Here is a 14,014-nt window from a genome sequence, read left to right as displayed (position 1 = left end):
AAGAGCTAAATGCACAACCACCATTCTTTCTGTTTCTATGAATCTGACTGTTCTACGTACCTCATTTAAGCAGACTCGTACAGTATTTATCTTTTTGTCACTGGCATATTTTTCTTAGCACAATGTCTTCAAGGTTCATCCATGTGCTAGCCTGTGTCAGAATTTTCTTCCTTTTTATGGACAAACAATATTTCATTGCTACATGTAAACACATGGTACATGTTTGTACCATATTTTCATTAACCATTCATCCATCAGTGGACCCGGGGTTGGTTCTTCCTGTTGGCTATGACAAATAATGCTGCTATGAAAATGGGTGTACAAATATCTCTTCAAGATTCTGCTTTCAATTCTTTAGGAAATATATCCAAAAGTGGAACTGCTGGATCATATAATTCTATTTTCACTATTTTGAAGAAACCAATGCTGTTTTCCACAGCAAGTCCCAGGAATAGTTGGGAGCTGAGTTCCAATGTCTCCATCTCCTTATCATCACTTCTTATTTTCTGTTTTTTAAATAGTAGCCATCCTGATAGGTGTGAGGTGGCCAAGGCCTCAACTATTAGAGCCACTCAATCCAACTTCCCGGCAGAAAGGAGAGAAAGTGAGAGAAAGAGGAAAGAGCAGCAAGGTACTAAGAAAATGGTTTATACTCTGACCTATCAATGGTGGGTATTTATGAGCTGCTGAGAGGCATGGACTACAATAATTATGAAAATAAATGGCAAATTTTAACACCATTGTTAAAGACCATGAAATATCTAGGATGGAAACCAGTCAATGTAAATATGGAAGCAGCAACTATTAAGAGAAAGTAAGTAGCCCACTGAAACTCTGCAACAAAGAACTAACTTTTTCATCATCTGCTATATGGAATATGCAGCTGTTTTTTTTTAATTTCAGAAGGCATAATATGCTAATAGGACATTCATGGTCTATCTAATGGCTTAGTTCTAAAGTACACCTCATCCTAAACAATGCACAGTATCATCCTAAAGGAAGGTAACTTCTGGGTGAACTACCTAAACCACCAACATCACAGGGTACAGATTATATCTGCTGAAAGGCTGGCTCCAGACCCAATTAACTTTCATCTCTCATAATGATCGTATAAAACTGTTCAGTCCTACTTGCAAAGTCAGATACAGCTCTAAGCACTGCTTGAAGTGAGAAAAATAAAGTGTAGCCTTCCTAAAGATTTCATTTATCACATTTTCTTACTCTCACAACCTTCTGTGTTCATCAATGACAACTCATTACTAAGTTATGAAGAGAGTATAAGCAATAATCTTTGCCAAATGGTATTTATAGATAAACATTATTTTCAAAGAATACTTAAAGACTTCCACAATTTTATTTTCAACCTTTAGAAAGTGGACAAGTGGTAAGAGCCCAATTCCATACGTTCTGTTGCTTCATTAGAAGTAATGTGTGTTTCCTTTAGTGGGTAGAAACTAGAGACTGTCCACAGAAAGAAGTGTTATTTATAACTGCACACTACGAGATGGCTTACCTCCTTATCACTTCCCTATAAAGGTCCAGAACAAATGTCTTCCATGGATTTGACTTCAGAGTGAGGTATCAGTTCACAGCTTGCTAACTTGCTGTATTTAACTTGTCATTACACATGAAACATAGTGGTCATAATTAGATTCATCAAATACTTAATGCATATCAGCCACTACATTAAAATTTTTCTTTGCATTATCTTACTAAAACCTCTCAGTAACTACACCAATGAAGAAGCAGAGTGAGAGTTTAAGTGACTTAATGTAGCAGGCTAAAGCTAGGAAACAAGGTCCAACTCCAAAAATGCATGCTTTTTAACATATTATATTTCTTCCATACATACAATTAAGTACATATGCATGTATATGTAATTAGATGAGTTTGCTTGATTCCTTAAATCTGTAAGCTCCATGAGGGCAAGGGAATTGTGTCTGTTGGATTCCGAGAACCCAGCACATGAGTCTGGCATAGAGTGGGCTGCCAATAAATTTTCCTGAATGAATAAAAGTATATACATATATAGAAATCACACATGTGGATATGTATATGCCTATATTATAAATGTGTCTACATATCCACATGAAAAAAAATCCCAGAATAACCTGGCAAAAAAAGATGATTTAACTGTTCTATTTTTCTCTTCTCAATAACATGGTTTTATTTCCAGATCCTTAGGGAAAGAACAAATGAGTCACACTATGGCATAGGGAGTCACGAAAGGTAAGGCTATAGAAATGGAAAATGACACTATATTACTTTTACAATTAATTAACAAGTCAAATGTTAGGTACAAAAGCTTATCTTCCAACTCAATAATTTTTAAAAATAATTTAGTGGAAATAACAGACTAGGAAGATAAGGATAAGAAGCTGATTTAAAATCTCAAGATAGAAGGAATGAGAGGCATAAGTCCCTGCCTCTCCCTTGCTTTTGGAAGAAGCCACTGCATGACACAGCAATTCACATCTCCTAAATTATCTTCCATATTTATAACACTTCCTGAAATTCCTGACTTAAAGTAGGCAATTTGTGATAAAATACTACAAGGAAGTAAGTAGCCTTTCGTGTTTTGTTTTTCAAATAACATCTGGAGCCTGGTAAACCTTGTACAAGTCTCAAGATCAGAAGACCTGGGATTTAATCTTGACTCTGAACATCAAATTCAAAATCTGGGACAAAGTCAACACCTCCCTCTACTCCAAGAATTATCATAAGAAATGAGTCTAAGACCACATGCTTCCTTTTGCACAAGCAGGAATATTTTGAGGGTATGAAAAATACAGGGAGAGAGACTGTGAGAAAAAGCACTGTGAGGTTTTCAGGGGGAGGGAAGCCCTATAAATGTAAAGAATAAGCACTTTGACTTGACTCCTCACAATACCTCTGGGCAGCCTACGGTAAAAGCAGATGATCACACCTGGATGCTGAGTCTGAGGCCTATCTCTTCTTTTGGAACCCAAAACATACTTTACACTAATAATCTAGAAAGTTAATATGGGAAAGGGCTTGGATGACTGTCTTCAAGTTGATGACCTCACTCTTTTTCCTAAACAAGTGGGAACAATTCCACCTCTTATTGAGAAGTGCCATGGGAAAATGGTTTATGGACTGCTGTGTATAAAAACTATAAAGAGGGGGGAGGGGCAAGATGCGGAAAGCAAGGGTCCCCAAATCACCTGTCCCTCCTATTACCTAAATAACCTTCATACCATCCTGAATAATTTACATTCGCCTGAATGTAAAGAAGACAAGCTGGAATGCACAGTGAGAAATTCGCGCTTCTATCAAGGTAGAAGAACGGGGAAAAAGAAATAAGGAACAAAAGGACTAACGAGGGAGTGGCCCCGCAGAGCCGGCTGAGGCCGGGCGAGTGTCCCAGGACAGAGAGCCCGTCCCGAGGAGTCAGGAAAGTCACCAACCTTCCCGGCGGGCGTAAAGCGTCGCAGGAGTTGGAGCACGACCCCGGAAGCGGATGCCCTCGGCTCCCTGGGACACTAACAGAACACCTGCGAGCGCAGGAGATGCTCCCGAGCCCCTAAGGCTGCAGCGCGCGCACGGAGGGACCTGTACCGGACCGGAGCAGCTCGGAGGGGCTGGAGTCGGCTCCAGAAGGAGCTGCGGGCGGGAGCGCGAATTCCTACAACACAGGCCTCGGAGCACAGGGCTCCGGGACACAGCCCAGATCCCCTCCCCCCGGACAGCCGAGCCCGGAGGGCCCAGGACAGCAAGGACGCCTCCTGCCCCGACTGAGCTAATCAGCGGCCCGCCCCACCTCCAGGCCCTGCGGACGGAGAGCCGAGAGCCCCGACCCGTAATTCCTGCGGAGGCTGATCCAGGCTTCCAGATTGCCATAGCAACTGCAACTGTTCTCCTGAGACCTCACGGGGAAACTACCCCCCACTGAGCCCTGCAGCAGGCAGGGGCAGGCACTCCCCCAAGTGCTAAGACACCTAGAATCAGCGCAACAGCCCCTCCCCCAAAAGACCAGCTAGAGGGACCATGTTACCCCCCGTGTTCCAATACAACTATTTTGGCCACTCTGCACTGAGCAAAATGACTAGAAGGAAAACCTCACCTCAAAAGAAAGATCAGAAACAGCCCTCCTCCCCCAAAACCCCAAAAAAAAAAAAAGAGAAAAAAAAAGTTACAAAAGCTGATTACACTTCATGTCAAAGAGCCAATTCAGAAGCACTATTCACAGCTACGGTGGCTCAGAAAAAAAAACTATAAGATTGAAATTATTCGGTGTGCTGGGAAATACACATATGTTAAGTTAGCTTTTGTTGATTGCCAAGCATGATGAGATAGAGACCCTGACTGAAAATGTTAAGCAAAAGTTAGGGGATAAGATACTGGGGAGAATATTGGGAGATGCATTATAAGACCATGAAGAAAACTGTCCAGGGGAGCCTAAGTATGCAGAAGACGGGATGGGAAGCCCATAGAGTGGAAGACAGGACACCATGCCTGGTTGAGAGGGTCTGGTCCTGGAGGCAGTGTCTAAGCTTCTGGCTGTCAATTTGTACCTTAGAGCACAACAAAATAGGCTGAAACCTCTGCAAATGACCCATTATGTAGGCCTACTTCCACCTAGAATTTTGTGAGTACCCCTCTGACCAGAAAAGCTGCTCAGACCAGGTCTTTCAGCTTTGGACCCAAATAAATAAGGAAGCCTCTGCAAGTCCTACTATGCACGTCTCTTCTTGGCCCTTTCCAGATAAACAGAGGCACATGGAAAGAATAAACAACTTTTGAGAGGAAGCCAGAAACCTGGGCTTTGGTTCTGACGTCCCAAATATTAGTGGAGCAAAAACATCCTATTGCCATAGAAGTAAGGGATCATAATTGGGGATTTTGAAATTCAAACTCTCTGTAGGCAAGGGCTATGATGTATATGCCTTTCCCTAGCACACAGCACGTGTTCATTCAATGTTTATTAAATAAAGGAAAGAAAAAAGAATTCAATCTGGTCCAATGGAAAACAAGAGGAAATGCTGGGAAAGGATTTTTAAAAAGGAAATGTTCCAACTGAGAGGTACCTGGAAAACAATAAGTGGCTCTAGAGTAATGACTATGTGGTGGGCGAAGTGCTAACTGCTCTAATCTCTTTTTAATCCTCAGAAAAACCCAATGTCCTAAAATGTGGTTATTACTTTCATTTTGTAGATGAGGAAACAGAGTCCAAAGATGTCGTCTTCCCACAAAGCCACCATGCCATCAAGTGGCAGACTAGGATGTGAACCAAGGGCTGATCATTTTTAAACCAGTCCTCTTAACCACATTACTGCCAGCTGCTCCATCCATCATTGCCTACACTCTAAGCCAGCACCAGATGCTGGGGCAGTGGCCCAAATTTATTGTGCCCTAGGAATCACTTGATACATCCCTAGCAAAATGTATAGATGAAGCAATAAGCCAGACAAGGGCAGGATGACTCACCTAAGGCCCCATGACATTTTCAAGTTAAACCTCAGATGGAAACCCAGGCTATCGACCTCTGCTTTCATCATCAACAATGGTTCTGCTATTCAGTGCAGCAGGAAGAACCTGACTGAGATGGCAAATAATCACATTAGCAAACTCTTCCCTCTTTCATTTAACACCTCTGTTATAACCCGAATCCATTATGTTGACCTTCTGCCTTCCCAATCTTAGAGCCCATGGCTTTCCCCTCCCAGGAGGGTCATACACTGTGAAAAAGATAGCTCATAAAAGCCCTTTTACCGAGCATACCAAGCTAAGAAAGGCAATTTACAAGTCACTCTCCAAGGCCCCTAACTGGTTATCTAATAGGAATCCTTTAAATGGCTCTCAAGCTCCCATAAGGATGGGAAAAATATACGTTAGCAAAACTAAAAAAAAACAAGCATACACAAACACAGGCACACACATATGCACACACACACACACACACACCTCACTATTTTTACCTTCACTCTGAGCACGGAGAAGGGTGAGTGCAGGGCATCTGTGGCTCAGGGTACCAGTGGGGGGTACTTACTTCAAGGAAACGAAAGCAATGAAAGAGAAGAGGCAAAATCCCTTCTCTGCTTACCATGACTTCCTCAAAGGGCTGCACACTGTCTTTCCTATGTTTGGATGTCAAGGACCTAGCAAAGTGACTTCACCAACCACTGCCATCCATGAAAAATGGCACCTCCTCAGCGATGCCCTCACAGCTCCCACCAGCAGAGAATCGAGGCTTCCACTTCTAGCACATCAGCAACAATTCTTACCATATGGCCTGCTGATTTAACTGATCACTACCCATCCTAAAGGCTTCTTAACCACCAGGCCTGTCTCCAGCATCTTTATATTCCCAAGATAGCCCCAGAACACAGTAAGTGCTCACTAAATGTGGACTGAGCCCCCCTTCACAGTGTACCAATGACAAAAGCACAGCCAAATCCATCTGCTGGAAGGGAAAGCTACTACCTTAAATGACAGTGCTGACAGTCACAATGATCTCCACAGCCTGTCTCTCAAGGTGGAAACCCATGGAAAACTGAACTGATGGAGAAAAATGAGAGACTCTGCACTAAGTATCAAAATGCAGCTGTAGACATAGAAAAAAATTCAAAAAAGTTTCCCTTCAAACTACTTTAAAGAAACTTACATAAAAAAATAGCTGTATGGCAACAATATCTGAAGAGACATAGCCTAAAATCAATATATATATAGGGGGGAGAGGGGAAGTTTTATTTGGCTACAAGCTTACTAGTGGGCCAACAGTGAGGTGCTGCTCTTCCTGTTGCTGCCACACTGCTCATAATAAAAGTAGGAGGACTCTCGATGACACTGCTCTAGTACTAATAATGATTGAAACCGAAGCTGCCACATACTTGCTATTGCAAATATCGCGCTGGGTGACACAAACATTCTCACCCTCCCTCACAAGTCTCTAAAGTAACAATCATCATCCCCACTTAAGAAAGAAGCAAACTGAGTCCCAGAGTAGTTAAGGGACTTGCCCAGTGTCTTACAACAGGTTAGCCAGAACCAAAACAACAAAATTCAAACCCAGTTCTATTGGATTCCACTGGCTCACCTCTTAACTACTGACACAATTTGAGATCTGATGAGAGAGAATGATGAAAAAGGATAACTGCAGTATTATTAGCATGGGTCAAGGAACATCTAGAATACTGAATATGATTGTGGGTGCTCATTTAGAAAAAGGGACTTCCCTCCTCCCCCAACCCCAGTCATGTTATTTAGAGAAATGTAACTGGGGTTGCCTTGGATTGGAAACCAAGTAATTCAAGGTGCACCAGAAGGTTGGGGATACTTATCTAGAAAGAGAAAGATGAAGGGGCACAGGCTGTGACTATCTGCAGGTATCTGGAAAGCTTTCACGTACAAGACAGAGAGAAGAAGTGTTCTGTGTTCTCACTAAGTGCAGAATGAGATGAAGAAGCTTCAGGAGAGATTTGGTTGGCCAGAGGAACCTCCCTACAATGAGATCATCTGATAACAACGACCCAGGTGCAGGACCATAGCTGTCAGGGTATCAAAGAAGGGATTTCTGCAGAGGTAGAGGCTGGAGGTTTTCACTTCCCACCTTTAAGATCCACTGATCCTCCAAACTGAGAGAGGAGGCCATAATACATTTGAATGTTCTGCTCTATTTGCTCAGGAAGAGTCAATAGTAACATGAGGCTGTAAAGGTAATTTTATTGTAAAGTAGAAACAAACAGCATTTTTACGATCTTTGAAACAGCAACTAGAATTAACATTCACTCTTTTCAAGCAAAAAGCAAGTGTTTAGATAATGTGTTTGAAGAAAATGTGTTTATGGGATCTAAACACCTCAACCATATACATTCAAGCTTATTTCTATTTCTCAGTGGTTTAGTTGCTGTCGTTGGATGATCAACCTTGCTCAAGAACCACAAAGAAAAGTGGCAGTGGATAAACATTAGCTTTTCCTCCAGAATGATTTCCACCTTCCACTTGGAAGAAAAAGATAAAATTCTTTTCCAAACACAGTCCTGAGATAGTGATATTTTGATCACCCTGCTTTCCTCTTGGCACATACTAAATACAATGTAAACCATAGGGCAGCCTGGGTGGCTCAGCGGTTTAGCGCCGCCTTCAGCCCAGGGCCTGATCCTGGAGACCTGGGATCGAGTCCCACATCAGGCTCTCTGCATGGAGCCTGCTTCTTCCTCTGCCTGTGTCTCTGTCTCTGCCTCTGCCTCTGCCTCTCTCTCTCTCTCTCTCTCTGTGCCTCCCATGAATAAATAAATAAAATGTTTAAAAAAACAATGTAAACGATATTAATTTATCATGAAGTTTAACTCAACTTCATTAACACTTTAATGCTTTTTTCATTTTTAACACTAGGTTATTTTTCTTTCAAATTGATTTACTCATGCCCCTGAAACATCCTCATTAAAAATATGTGAATGAGGTCCTTAGAGCAGGTACAAATCCTCCATTAGGTCCTCCTAGTACAACCTAGCTACTTGATGACTGCTTGCTGCATTAATTAAACTGTTGTTGGGGCAGTCACTGGGTCTTGCAGACTCAACTAAGAACAATGATGTGCTATTTACCAAGTTTTCCCAGGCTGAAACAAGGACAGTCACACGCCATTGGCAGAGAACAACTAGGAGACAGGCTAAAGCAGGAGTCTAACATTTTTGCTACACAAAATTCATTCATTCATGCAGTGGCAAGAGGCCAGAAGAAGGATCAGTGGAAAAAAGGAACAATCAAGTGTGGAGTTTAGAGGATGGACAAAAGTAATTTAAGTCCAAGTTCCAAGGGCAATCATCCAATGGAAAAGAAGTATTTGAGCAGGACTGACAAGTTTGGAACCTGCCAGGACACTCTACATACGGATCTCAGGTCAAAGGGAAGGCATGTGCCGTGTGTGATGGCCAAGGGCTCAGAATGTCATTCAAAACAAGTAGAGTAGAAACTGCAGACAAGACTTACAGCCTCCCGGCCGTAGGAGGAACATGGCGGTGGAGTCGCGTGTTACCCAGGAGGAAATTAAGAAGGAGCCGGAGAAACCGATCGGGAGAAAACGTGCCCGCTGCTGCTGCTGCGTGTTTTCACCACCAATAACGGCTGCCACCACCGAATGGACGAGTTTTCCCACGGAAACGTGCCGTCCAACGAGCTCCAGATCTACACTTGGATAGATGCAACATTGAAGAACTGACTATTTAGTAAAAGAAGTCTACCCAGAAGCTAGAAAGAAGGGTACACATTTCAATTTTGCAATTGTTTTTCCATATCCTAAAAGGCCTGGCTATCGAGTAAAGGAGATTGGCAGCACCATGTCTGGGATGAAGGGGACTGATGACTCCATGACCCTGCAGTCACAGAAGTTCCAAATAGGAGGCTATCTGGACATAGCAATCACACCTCCAAATCAGGCACCACCTCCTTCCGGGTGCATGAGACCATATTAAGTTTTATTTACTATTTCTTGAATTATTTTTCAATCAGTTATGTAAAATACATTCTTTTTCCTTCCCTCAAAAAAAAAAAAAAAAAAAAGACTTACAGCCTCCCTGGTCAATTCCATACCATGACAAAGCAGTTTTGCAAAACAGAACACAATTCCAAAAATCTCCAGAGCTATATGATCTAATTGAACAATGAAATTCCATGCTGAAAAAAACAAAACAAACTCAATCTCTGGCTAATAGAATCTGGCAAGCAGCCAGTTATTCATTCAAAGAAGGATTACTTTTTGGAAAACTTTATTCCCACCAGACTTGAATGAACTATGAAGAACTACCAAGTTTTTTTCATTGTAAGGATGACTATGTGATATGCCAACATTAGGTAAGGATAGGAGGAATATCAAACACTCATTATAAAGATTACTTTCTTCTCCTCTGTTTCCCGAAGCCAACATTCCTCATCAACTGGGCTTCACAGAACCATATAATAGAGAAATTAGGTAACCAAAACATAATTTAAATAAAAATAGTAAACAACAATACTTTGAAGGTGTAAAATATTTTCACATGCAACATCATCAAATTTGATTTCATAAATATAATTATTACCAATTTGTAGATAAGGAAAGTTAAGCTATTCCACGTTTAGAGATTCCTTCAATATTAAGTGGCAGAGCTCTAATCTGAGTTACTTTGACTAAATCAAAGACCGGAACTGTTTCCCTCAGAAAAAAAAAAAAAAAGCTGCCCAAATGAAACTATATACCTGGAAGTTAGAGTGGGAAAGATATTATAGATCACACCATCCTTTGCCACCACCAGTGAGCAAATCAGCGTGGCATGTGGGTAGTGAGAATGAGTATGTGGGTGTTGGAAGTTAGAATGCTATAGAAGCTCTACGCAATCTTTTACGGAAAGCAGTATATATTGCCACAGATTAATAGGGGCTTTGGAGTGAAGTAACTGAAAAGGAAAATATAATGACCTTAAAAAAAAAAAAAAACTTAGTTAAAAGAAATAGTAGCAGCAGCAATGGCCACATTCTGGATTCTGTCTATGTGGAAAGAGGTGATGCCATCTTAAGCAGCTCCAGAAGACACACACATGCATGTGTATATCTTCCCTATAACCTTCTTCCAGCTAAGATTAAATCAACCTTCACTTCATATGGTCAAATACCTCAGCCTCTCTCGGGACTGTGTGTACAAAGCACACAGGATGTTTCTACCACCTGCTTTGGCCATAAATGACTGTCCAATAAAATAAGCACTAATGATTAACTTTTGCTCCCTGGAAGCCAACTAAGAAAAAGATATTCCGTGACTAGCCTTTGCATACAGAGGACTGGCTTTTCTTAAGTTTCCTAAAGAAGCATTAAAATGACTTGCCATTATGGGTTAGGCTTGGGGCTAACATATACGCATGACACTGAAAAGGTCAGTTCCTGAGTTGAAATGTTTACTAATCACATGGATATTCTGGTTCAAAACTCTCCCTGAAAATGTCTGTTCCCAACTTTGCTTTTGAAACAACTGAAATATGAATAGTGGTCAAACTCCCTCAACTCTTGGTATCTGGCACTGGCTTTGTTATAGGACCAACTATTATGCGACACATTTTCTGCCAGGCACTGGAGATACACAGGCCAGTACGGAAAGAAGGCAAGTAAATTAAGACCTCCGTGAGAAATAGGAGTTTTAACCAAAACCAGATGAGAACTACTATAGCTGTGAGGAAGTGCAAGGCTCAAATTACAGAGCAAAGGCAAGCCCAGAGGTGAGTCTTTCCACTCTAACTTAGTCTCACCTAGAGGTCTTTTGATTCACAAAGGCTGAGAAACTAAGCAGAACTTTCAATAGACTTATAGCCTAAGGAAACAAATGGATTTCGGGGCCCTTTGAGGAATAAGAGCCATAGTAAAACCCCTGACTTTTGGTTGGCATCCTGACTATATTCAGACTAGCTCTCACAGGAGCCTAAGCTCAGCTTCAAGATGTCTCAATTTCTGATTGGAAAAAGCTCATCTGAAATAGAAGTTTCCAGAGGCAAAGGTAAATCCTCTCTAGAGAAAGATCACACTATCCAGATCTCAATAATATCTACAATCTTTTGCATACCCTGTCTCGTACTCATTCAAAAATAATCAGGCATGTGAGAAAACATGATGTGAGCAAAAACCAAGAAAAACAGAGGCAGGTCAACGGGGTAGTCAGATACCAGAGTTGTCAGATGCAGACTTTAACATTCAATGACCAAAAAAAAAAAAAAAAAAAAAAAAAAACCCACAGTGAGATAGCCCATATACATTGACTAGAAGAGCTTAAATTAAAAATGTTTAACAATGTCCAATGCTAACTCAGAGAAAAGTTTCCATTCTTTTTCTCTGGTTAAAAGAAATATAGTAAACTGTTTATATGTTAAATCTAAATGGTAGGTATCTATTATACTATTTTCTGTACTTCCCTGAGTTTTTGTTAAATTTTATAATTCAATGTTTAAAGAAGAAGTAGAAGGAGTGGCTGAAAGAGATCAGTAAGAATTAAGTTATTTTAGCCTTCAGAAGTCGTGTTCAAGAGTCTGTACTTTCCTCTTTAGACAAGCAGCCATGGAAGGGGTTTCAAATGGAGGAGTGATCGCATCAGACTTGATTTCTAGAGAGGTCATTGTGGCTGCACAGGGAAGAGGGAGGGAAGGCAGAGCCCAGCTAGGAGCCTGGAGGTGTCCCTTGAATGTAAGATGCCAGTGGCACTGGCAATGAAGGAAGTTGTAGAGATTTGAGTGACGGAGTCTGAGTTTTCTAGGAAGTTGGGACTTAGTTCTCTAGGCAGATGAATTTTATCCCAGTCAAATCAGGAAGCAAACGAGGCTATAGTGTGACACAGAGAAATCTAAAATGGGAACAATTTATAAAGCAAGGACAACATCTAAGATAGAGGCTGGGACTGGTGAAAATAAGAAAAATGTGAATTTTTCTGTAAATGCTTAGAAGAGACACACAAGCAGTTCTAAGACGGAAAGCTAATAAGCACTCAGCTCGACAACAGATGGTCAGATAGATACATTCACAACTTGCCAGAATTCTGAAGCCTTGTGTACCCCCTTCCAAACATGCAGATGCTTTTATCTGAGGGGGAAAATATTCTATTTCTGATTCTGACAGCAAATGCCAAGTCACATCTTGCCAGTAGAGAATGGTGTCTCCCGACCACAAACCAACCAAGAACTTCACAACCTTATTCTCATTTTGGAGAGAAGAGTTGTTTCTGACCACTACTTCCACCAGCCCTGCCAGAAAGTACAAGGGAAATGAGGGGGGGATGACAGTTTCTGAAGAACTCAGCTCTTTCATCTGCACCCAAGAAAGTAGGTTTTTGTCTCCAGATTATTCATGAGCAGCCCACGTGTTATTCTGTGAAGAAAAATCAAGCTTATCAAACAAATTTATCCTCATATTCTGAAAAATGGCCTGAGGCACAGGGCCTGACAATTTCTTCAATTACTCAAGCTGCTTAATTCTTATGGAGAAGAGATCGAAGAATTACTTTTATCATGATTCTTTGTGCCTTTTCTAAAGGGTAAAGTCTAAAATTGAGAATATTAAGTTCCCAGTCTAGATAGTTTGGGTATAAATATATATTCTTAGGTCTGACTTATGAATGTCTAGTTTGTTAGAGAAAGGACTTTTAAATGGTTCTTTCCCCCCAATATGTTCACACAACAAAAAATATTCAGACATGTTCTTTTTAAAGGAAGTACTTCCCACCTACATGCCCATGTAGTGTTTCAATTTTTAGGGGCAGAGAAGAATCCTAGTTGTATTCAACATTCTCCCCATACCAGAGTAGGTAAAACTTAGATAAAACGGTTGTCTTAATTCCCAAGGCATATGATGCATTGAACTGACATACTGCAGAGTTCGGGAAATAATCACCAAATGACTCAACTTCCTGACTCAACATTCACCAGAAAATACCCTTTCTCATTTTCTCTAAATGATGCCCCTGAATCAAAATTTCAGCCAATCAAAACTCCGGCAATTAGTTGCATGATAAATACCATCTAGCAGATCTCAGTGGTTATTACTTTAAAAACATCAATGAATTCTGCATAGTTATTTAGATAACTCACTCTAATCAAATTTATGAGACTGAATATAATTTTTAAAGTTACAGGCAGATTCCTTCAAATAATTATCACCTTTGCAATCTAGCAGCATATAAAATGCTCACAGACATTTCTGCACAATGCCTTAAGCTTGAATTAAGAGACATATGCTTAATATCCCTTTGGGGAAATTCCAAGATTAATTTCAAGAGGACACAAATACTCCTCAGAAACACATTAAATCCTTGCCACACACAGCTTGCCTAGGTAATGGATGTAACCTTACGATACATAGTCTGAGAATGATACTCACTGGGTTAAGCGTTTTTTCAACAGAATGGTGAACGGTCCACCAGTCTGAAGTCCATTCCCACACGTTCCCTACTATATTGTATAAGCCATAACCATTGGGAGGAAAGGCGTCAACCTAAAAATTAAAAAAAAAAAAAAAAAAAAAAGGAAAATGCTGTCAAACTACT

General features: G+C 40.8%; 1 protein-coding gene and 1 pseudogene across 1 annotated transcript in view; one reads left to right on the top strand and one right to left on the bottom strand.

Moving 5' to 3' along the window:
- Positions 1-14,014, bottom strand: part of SUMF1 (sulfatase modifying factor 1) — a 90,989-nt gene that overhangs the window by 24,306 nt on the left and 52,669 nt on the right. Inside the window, exon 7 of the mRNA XM_055342572.1 lies at positions 13,849-13,962. Coding sequence (XP_055198547.1) covers positions 13,849-13,962 — 114 coding nt within the window. The remainder of the gene's footprint in view (positions 1-13,848; positions 13,963-14,014) is intronic.
- On the top strand, positions 8,964-9,500 carry LOC129521280 (histone deacetylase complex subunit SAP18-like; annotated as a pseudogene).

The sequence above is a fragment of the Nyctereutes procyonoides genome, unplaced genomic scaffold (genome assembly GCF_905146905.1).
Source record: "Nyctereutes procyonoides isolate TBG_1078 unplaced genomic scaffold, NYPRO_anot_genome, whole genome shotgun sequence".
Taxonomy (NCBI): domain Eukaryota; kingdom Metazoa; phylum Chordata; class Mammalia; order Carnivora; family Canidae; genus Nyctereutes; species Nyctereutes procyonoides.
The sequence above is the reverse complement of the archived record's forward strand: the minus strand, read 5'-3'. Positions and strand labels throughout refer to the sequence as shown.